This window comes from Cinclus cinclus, chromosome 1 (assembly GCF_963662255.1).
Source record: "Cinclus cinclus chromosome 1, bCinCin1.1, whole genome shotgun sequence".
Taxonomy (NCBI): domain Eukaryota; kingdom Metazoa; phylum Chordata; class Aves; order Passeriformes; family Cinclidae; genus Cinclus; species Cinclus cinclus.
The window spans coordinates 60,334,048-60,343,443 of NC_085046.1; the positions used below are offsets into that span (position 1 = coordinate 60,334,048).

The following is a 9,396-nucleotide window of genomic DNA, read 5'->3' on the forward strand; positions in this document are numbered from 1 at the left end:
GAGGAGACCTGGCAGCACACCAGACAAATAAAGGTCAGAGCCTTCTCAGCATGGATGCCATGAATGCATCTGCAGAGACAAAACAGTGTGGCTATCAGGTCTGGAGCTGCTATTGAGCTGAGGCCTTCAAGGTTTATGCCAGTGGTTCCGGAAGGTGAATCTGTTATCTGGAGAATGTTTTCCTGCCATGCCTTTGGCTATATACATATGGTGCCTCAAGAGCGAGCAGTCTAGTTCAGAGAGCAATGCTGAGGCACTCCTCAGAGGGCAGTCACTGCTGCTGGAGGGGCAGAGGACTCGGACAATGCTCCATGTCAGGGCAAAGACCTGTCTGCATCTCATGTAGACCTATGGTCAAACATAAGACACATTTAAAACAACAAACTCAATTTATCACTTTCCAGTTACATGATCACCTGGAAGTCAGCATAAGCTCTTTGCCAACCATTCTGTTGTGATTTTTAAGCTAAAGACAAGCTGGCTGCATGTGCTGCAATCACCTCTCTTTCACTGGTGTTCACTGCAAGGGACCAAGCTCTTACTACTCCTCCCATGGCATAAGATGGTGATGTCTCCCTCCGGGGAAACCTTGGCTCTCAGGTCACAGAGAATTCACATGGCTGCTCTGGTGATTTTTGGAAGAGTGCTGGAGTTGCCTCTGCCCTAAAAGCTCAGCTACAGGCCAGAGCTAAAAGCTGTCACTTGCTTTTGTGGCTATCCTGGGTATCAGTGAATGCCTCTGCTCTGGCTTGCACTAATGTGTGCCTTGCTGAGGGTTTTCTCAGTCACCTCTGATGTGCAAGGGGAGGTGCAGATGAACCCACTCATTTGTGACCTACAAAGCAGGGAGCCAGAAACCCAGTCAGCCTGGGAGGGATATGGGATGGATATGGGTATGGGAGGGATACTGGGATGTACCCTCCGATTTGTGCTCCTTGGGAGATAGTGGCTCTGTTCAGTAGTCTTTGAAGTGAGGAATTTTGTTTGGGCACAAACTTGCTCCAGTTTCAGAAGTGTCTTTGCAAGGGATCATTTGAGAACTGAACCCATTCTGAGCAACAGCTATCTGAAGACATTTTTTTTTTATCATGGCATCCTAAAGGGAAAAAATGTGTCCTCTCATTAGAGATAATGCACTTGTCTAACAGTAAGTTCCTCATGCTCGTCTAGCCATCTGTGGGGGCCAGAATATTGATGTCAAATGTTGATTTGTTTTTTGGTTTTTTTTAAATGTCCACTTCCATGAAGATTTTAGCCACTCTACTTAATGTTGTTCTGGTCACAGGTTTTAGACCTGCAGCAAGTTTTTCTATGCTTTCAGTATTCACTGACTCTCCTGATACTCTCTGACAGATGAACACAACAACACCAACACCAACACATCCTTTTAGCCTCAGGCTGAAAGGTGCCTTTAGCTAGGAAATGACCTGAAGTGGTGAGTGCCATAAATTTTGAGGCTGAAATTGCTGGAGCAGCATTGTTAAATTGACTAGCTTCTTAGAATTGTTTAAAACTGATTTCCCATCTATATTTGCAAAAGTCCGAGAATGGAAAATTATGGGAAAGAAAGAGTGCCTTCAAAAATCAGCTGTAAATAATTAGGAAAAAAATAATAAAAGAGGTTATTTGATGCTGGCTCTTTTCTCTGAAGGGCTGTTAGAATTACTTGCCTCAACTACTGTTAATATGCAGACATTATTTTCATCCCAATACCTCTGTAAATTATCTGACACCAAAACTGAGTTTTGGCCTGCTTAATGTGCATCAAGTGAACTGTTGCAGGAAATGCACACTCTGTGGTATGCCAAATGTCCAGATAAGAACTGACGAAAAATGAGGGGATGGATAGATTTTTTTGCGCAGAGGTCATAAGGCCCCAGAAGAATCACACATGTTCTGTAAATATTTGAAACAGGAGGAAACTCCTATAGGAGTTGGGTCTTCTCATTTACAATGATTTTCCTCTGGGACAAACTATCCTATGGGGATGAAGTGGCAAAACTCAGTTGTTGTTTCTCTAAGAGGTGCATGGGCATTAACCCCAAATGAATGGTGCAGGGTAATGCTCTCTAGAGATGTTGCTTCTTTCAGCTGTGTAAGGGGTAGGACACGGAAGGGGTGAGGCTGTGCCTCCACAGCCTGCTCATGCAGCTTGTCTTTTATGGTCTCTCTGCCCCTGACAGGCAGTGAGCTGAGAGGGCAGCCTGCTGTGTAATGGCAGGATGACCAGTCACTGCTGAGTAATCCCAAGTGCTAATTCCTTTATTTTACCAAAATTGTTCCATTCTTAGCCCTTTTTTGAAAGCTGCTGGGAAAGTGCATTCAACTAAGGTTCTTGCAGTCTTTTGCTGTCTCCTTTGCATTTCAAGTCCTCAGGGCTGAGTGGCCTCCCTGGTGTGCAGGTTGTGCTGCTGCTCCCCACCTCCCCCCCCCCCCTCCCCCCCCACCAAACTTCTCTGCAGTCTCCCCGTTCTGCTGCTTCTGCTTTCATGAAGAGCTGTTTGCTTTTACTTGTGCATGATTAGAAGTCTCATACTTAGGAATGGCAGGCTGAGGCTGTAGCTGAAACTGGGAATTAAATCTGCTTACAGGCAGCTCAAGAAGAGGAATGTTTCCTTCTCTGCCTTTTGCCTGTGATTCACCATGCACTGGGAAAAAGTGGAAAATAAAGGGATTGAAACAGCCTGGAGACTGGAGGACAGAACAGATGCTAACAGAAGCTTTCTCTGCACAATGTGCTGGGGAAGCAGAGCTAACCTTCAGGAGAACATCTATTGACTAAAATGAAGCCAGTAATTGCCACTCAGATGAAGATTGTGATTTCTTTCACTACAATTGCAGAGAAAATGGTGTTGGGCTGGGAGGGATTGCACTGTAATTTCAAGCCAGATGAGGCTAGAAGAGGAGCAAGAAATAAGGTGAGGATGAAGAAACTTAAAGAATTCTCTAGAGCAGGGAGGTAGAAGGGTTGAAAAAAGAAGAGCTTGGCTGCTTAAGCCATTTCATTTGCACCGGGGGCTCCATTAATGTTTCCTTTAAAAAGCTGATGGCAGTCAGTGCTTGGAAGGGAAGTCCCAGGCAGTCCCATAGTCGACTGTGTGCTGCAATTTAGAGGGATGGGAAAAGTAAAAAAGTTACATGGTAGGGAAATTGGTAGGTGCAGGGACAGATTGCCCTCAACCTCATTAGAAATATCCCAGGGAACATGACTGCCTCTTGCTGCATCCTATCACAGCCAGTTTCCGTAAGAACAGCACACAGTACATTTCCACTGCCTTTTGCTAATGCTTCAGTTCCTCACCAAAGGCTGAAGCTGTTAAAACATTACAAGAAAATGGATCTTAAAAATGTTCCTGAGGTGTCCTGATCTTTCCAGATTGGGCTTCTTAATAGTAACAGAGTAATTTTCTGCTCAGTATTTCTACAAAAGCTGATTCTCTGCTGTGAAGGATTGCAGCCTCTGGAGGTCTCAGTTCCAGAAAAGCTCCAAGCAACCAAAACAAGGGTTTAATGAGATGAAACGTGTGTAGTAGCAATGTTATCCATGACAGCATTATCAGCTTTGCTGCTGCTGATAAATCCCAAGTGCATTTCCTATCCCAACAAGCTTCAGTAAAATCCTCAAGGGCATTTCTTTTCCCCTAGCACCTGGGTAATGCCATGCCATGACTCATCTGCTTTTGCACTGTCAAAGCATGTTCAGTTCTGTGCAATGTGACTGAGCCCCTGTTTGGATCCACGCTGTCAATTACCCGTTGGGTCAGTTGTCCTCTGGATGAAAATTTAGTGACACTTGTATGTGTGGTGGAGTGTGTTTTAAAGAGAGCTATGTACCCATATAGCTAGTTTGGCTGAGTTACCCCAATTTCTGCTTTCTTTTCCAGCTGGATTTTCAATCAAACTTCCAGTACAGTGATAACAAAATGCAGGTGAAGAGAAGGGACTCAGCTACAGGAGCCCTCGCTCTCATCTCCTTCTGTGAACTTCACTGTAAAACTTAAAATGTCACATTCCCTCCATGCACAGTTAAAAAGTCTCAGTTGAAAAGGCCAGAACAGCTTGACTCTGCTGCCCACACACCAATAGCCTGACAACAGAAAAGTCAATGGCAGTAAACAACACTCCTTGCTACCTGGGCAGGAAATGCTGAGGACCCTCTCTACCTGGAATAACCAAAGCAGCAGTGACAGGTTGTCCTGTAGTTTTTGCTGACATGTGCCTCGTGAGTAATCAGTAGCCCTCACCCCTCTTCTTGAAGGTTTTCTGTATAAATACACAGCTCGCCTTGCCAGTCTTCTGATCTTTTCCACTAGCACTGCTTCATCCATTTCTCATGAGATTACAGTCTTATTCTGAAGTATTGGGTGCAATGTGCCTTGGCATTTCTAATATATGGGAGCCAATGAATTGCCAGATGCCTTTACACCTTCTTTCTTCCATTCCCTGTGATCGTGTGCACGTGGTAAGCTCTCAACTGTCCCCCTTTTCAGTGCTAATGCTTGGACTCTGCAACTGCGTTGCCAAGATGGGAACTTTCCTTGTAGAAGAAAATTTTACTTCCTGTGGTATTGTCAGCCATGATAATTATTGCAGATTCAGCTAAAATTTCCAAACACATATTGATCTGGCTTAAGGATGTTTTAAGTCTGAACTGAGTGTCACAGACCACAAAATGTTTTATGAGCAAGGGAAGGAGCACAGCTCTTACCACATACCTGCCATTACTGTGGCAGAATCTGTTTGATTCAGCACTGGAGTGGCTTTCTTGCCGCTGTAAGATGAAAACAGACTGCATTAAGGGACCAGTGAGTTTCAACTGCTGATTTCCCCTTTAAGCAGAGCTCCTAAATTCTTTTTGACTAGAAAGAAACTTTTTACAAAATCCACAGCTGGCTCACGCCTAGAATTTTATTCAATCCATTCAAAAAATAGACAGAATTATAAGGTGGCACATATTGTTAGAGAGTACAAATGTCACATCTTTCTTTATGGAATTTAATTTAAATCCACAGATTAAGACAGTAAAATAATTGCCCTGGGTGAGAAAATAATTAGGGGTCTTCCATGAAAGGACAAGTCTTTAGGTAAGCATTTACACAGATGTATCTGGTTAAGCATAACTTTCTATTCTCTATAAAAATATAAACAGCATTTCAAAATGTCTTTAGATATGTACGTTGAGATCATCTAACATGGTACTGATGTACTGACAGAATACAGGGCCTGGGCATGTCAAACCACATTTATTCATTCTCACCCAGACAAAACAAAAACATTTTGTATTAGCCTCAACATAACACAATCTAATGAAAAAAACAATATCAAAGCAAAGACACATGAGTATGATGCTCCTCCTCCCACAGGAATTCCTTATCTTTATTTTGTTTGTAGTTTTTGCTAACATGACTAAGACAAAAGTGGCACTTTAGCACAGGTTAGTTGTAACTCAGGATCGAGTATAACTTGCCTTTCCCAGAAAGTTACACTGCTGTGAAGTGACATGTGCCAGGATCAAATTAAGGGCTCTCACTGACATGTATTTTACCTGTGCAGTATTACTTTGATACAGACTGTAGCATGTGACAGGAGGACAAGTGCAAATTACAAGGGCAGAATCTTGGCTTCCCAGGCAGCAGAACCAGGTGGGAAATGTAAGACTGAACAGTATTTTAATGGCAAAACCCATAAAATTTAAACAAATTAATGAAATTGAAGAAATAGTAAATGCATCTAAACTTTAAATAGTGGGATGTAGAGTGTTCCTGGTACAGCTGTCGTTAAGTGCACCTTAGGTTTCCCAGGGATGCAATCTGATAAGCTAAACACCTAATAACTGTTGCAAGAACTTACTGTACCCACACAGATTAAAAGGTTCAAATTAATATATTAGTCACAGTTCAAATGACATAATTTCCTTTTTCCCAATCCTAAATTTTTACCAGTGCAGCTCCTGCACTAGCTGCATGTTTATATAGCAGAGCACTCGATGTTTTACGTGACTAGCACAGATGCCAACAAGGGCTGATATTTTCCAGTTAAAATGAACTACAAGAGAAACAAAACCCAAGGGAAGGGTCAGGTTTCAGACAAAGGCTGGACATTTTGAACTCTGGACAAAGTGACAGGTATCTTTGATTCTCCTGGTGCTGGCGCTTTTGTGACAGGGTTTGCATGGGCTTTTATATCAGCTATTCTCTCTTTAAATCTTTGCTGGAGGTACTTCTCTTCTTTGGAGTAACTTTTAGCAAAAGCAGACATCAGCAGACATGCTGCCACAGTGGACCCTCCAACACAGAACAAGATTGCTCCTGCCAGCTTGCATATATCAAGGGACCCATTGAACTGAACCGCACGGGTATCCACAACAACAAAATCATCCTTCCCAAGGGCTTCGATTTTCGGTGGCACAAGAAAACCCACTACAAGAACAGCTACACCTATCAGCATAAAAGCCGTCCCAGAGATGAGTCCGACCTGAAAAACAAACAAAGAAACAACAAAACAAAACAACAACAACAAAAAAAAACAAAAACAAAACAAAAACAAAAACAACCAAAAACAATTAGTGTCTAGTTTTTCCACTTCCCTTTCCAGTTTTCAAGTGGGAAGTGCTCCTAGGAGGCATTTATCTTTCACTGTGTCTTGCTGATACAGTTCCCTCTCCTAGGAGAAGGTGGGTATTTTTCTTTTAGGATATGTGAGGCCCTAATAGAACTAGAATATATGGAAAAATATTATTTTTACAACTCATATTTATATAATTGAGTACTGACATTTCTGGAAACAATGCATTACTGTCTCTAAACAGCCTTTCATGTTGAAAGGCCCCATCAGAGAGAGGATCAGAGTGTAACCCCAGTGCTGTGTAACAGATTATTTCTTTAGCTTTAGCTGCTGGTTAGCACCAACAGTTTAGTCTGTCATATCCACCATATGCTTTTACTTCATGACATGTCACTCCTTTGCAGGGGTTAGAAGGAAGTTGCTATTGCCATATGAACAGACCACAGAGTGTTTATGACACATTTCAAGTGAAAGTACAAACTCTGGTTCACCCAGAACATTCCTGGGGGATAGGGATCATTGCAGGGTATGGATTGGATGGCCTCACGGGCCCCACCCAACCTCTGCTCTTCTCCAGTTCTGTCAAATTCCCTGACCTTAATGGAGATCTTTTGGTTTTCTTGATCCCTACATCACATTCTGCTCTTAACCTACCAGTCATGTTCCCAACAATCTGGCAGGACTTCTATAAGTGCAGAGTGGAGGTAAATGACACTTTCAAGATGTACATGGGGGTGTACAAGAGTTTGGTGGTTCAGTGATATTGTGACAGAGAAACTAGATGATCCAATGACCCCAGGGAGATAACATATTTTGGTAATTGTGCCCTACTTTCAGGCACACTTATTTGGCTACCTTGGGCAAACTGAGCAATAAAAAGCCTTTCTGGATGAACACTTAATACCAGTAGTTACACAGGGAAAGTCTTGAAATGGGAGTCTCTCTCCAGAAAAAAGCAAAAAGCAGTACCTTCCAGAATACAGAGCTCCACCTGCTCGGCGATCTCTGGATCTGAAAATCATCCTCATACTCCCAGATTGAAGCTGTGCAGTCCTCATAAAACTGATGCAGGTAGGACCGAACTCCATAGCGTTGGTACCCTCCCTCGGTGCTGCCCTGCGCGTGCTTGGATCCGCAGATGTCAGCATAGGAGCTCATCCTTCCTACCTGCAATGAGAGATTTCACACAAAGCAGATCACTATTGGTGTGGTGGGAGAGCAAAGATGGCTGCAAACTCTCCAGATCTGATGAAAAAAAAAACAAACAAAAAAAATGGCCCAGGAGAAACCTTTCCTTCATATTTTTCCAAACCAAAAAATGAGCTGAGTACAGTTGCATGCAGTGACTCAGCTCAAGTGAACTCAAGGAACTCGGAGACTTGGCACAGCACAGCCCAAAGGTGCTGCAGGGAACATTCACTCCCGTACAAAGGGTGCTCACTCCCCATCTTTCACACTAATGTGCCACTGTGTTTCCATGGAGACTGAAAAAAGCAGGATATGCCAGGTAACAAAATCCAGCATCCCTCAAGGGCTCATGTTGCCTCTCTTCCAGACTCTCTCTGTCAGTCTCTGGAATCTGCCACCTTATGAACTTTCCAAACTGCTATGTAAGAGGGGGTTTTTAAAACGTTTTTTTCTGAGCTTTTGAAGTGCAGGACTAAGCATTGATATACCATTCACAGCCACGGGAAACAGAAGCAAGATAAATCCTAGACAGATTAAAAGAGTATATAACTTGCATTTAAATAGGGTCAGGAAAAAGAAATTTAAAATGGAATACCAGAACAGCATCAATCCGCTCAGCGAGACTGAAACAGAAATACTAAGTGTACAGCCAGGTACTGCTCTCTGGAAGAAGTCAATGCCCAAGCTCCTGCTGACTTTAGTAAAATTAGAATTTGCCGGCTATGAAAACTACCAATAAAGTTTATTACTCTTTCCATTTCATGTAAGTCCTCCTAACACACAAAATCCACATTTAAATATGCAAGTCCAAGGCCTGAAATTGCTTGTGTGAGTGTGATGCTACTGAATTCACTGAAATAATACTAGCCCCTAAAAACAACTTGAGCAATAGCTCAGTGTCACTTAGGCTCACTGGCTTCTCTTTAAAGAAGTTCACAAACCCTTAGTCCAAAGGGAACTGTAAATCAGAACTTGTACCTGAAAGTCATGGCTCAATTTATATCAACTTCAAGCAGTACGTCAGATTTCTGCAACAATTTCACTTAGAGGGAGGGAGGTTTGATGTGCTCATGGCAGCTGGGACCTCCCTGTTTTGCGGTCCTGCAGACCTTTGCCCTTTGGGAGTAAGTGATCTTGCCGAGTATGAAACACCTGAGTATGCAAGCATTCAAATTAAGGAGAAGCCAGAAAATATTGATGGGGAATAGCAACAGTCTGACTGAATCTTTTGGCTGGCTCTGCTAGAAATCAGTGCTGGCATAAACAGTGAGCTTACAGCCTCTGGGAATATGTTTGTTTTCTTGGCTAAGGAATAGAGAAGGATTTGCTTTTTCCTCTTTACAGAAACCCATTATCTTGGGGTTTTATTTATTTTTTATATCTAATATGCATTTAGTTTGGGATTTCATGACCTCAACATCTTACATCATACAACACAGTGATGAGGTTTCAAGGCTCTCACAGAAGTCATGACCCAGTGGAGAAGGCAGCCTACATGTTGCTGGGAGACCTGCCAAGGGCCAGAGGGAACACTGCTGGTGATTGAGCTTTGCAGAGCAACAGAGGTAGCACCAAGTACAGCTATTGTCAGGAGCCCTGTTTTTGAATCCCTGCCTCTGTATTCCCTGCAAGCTTCCCTTTTCC

General features: G+C 42.9%; 1 protein-coding gene across 1 annotated transcript; it reads right to left on the reverse strand.

Moving 5' to 3' along the window:
* Nucleotides 1-6,075: 6,075 nt before the first annotated feature.
* On the reverse strand, nucleotides 6,076-8,087 carry NRSN1 (neurensin 1). The gene is made up of 2 exons (XM_062498696.1): nucleotides 7,534-8,087; nucleotides 6,076-6,474 (listed from the first exon to the last, which is right to left on the reverse strand). The coding sequence occupies exons 1-2, from the start codon at nucleotides 7,720-7,722 to the stop codon at nucleotides 6,076-6,078; spliced, it is 588 nt and encodes a 195-aa protein (XP_062354680.1). The 5' UTR covers nucleotides 7,723-8,087.
* Between the last annotated feature and the right edge of the window lie 1,309 nt (nucleotides 8,088-9,396).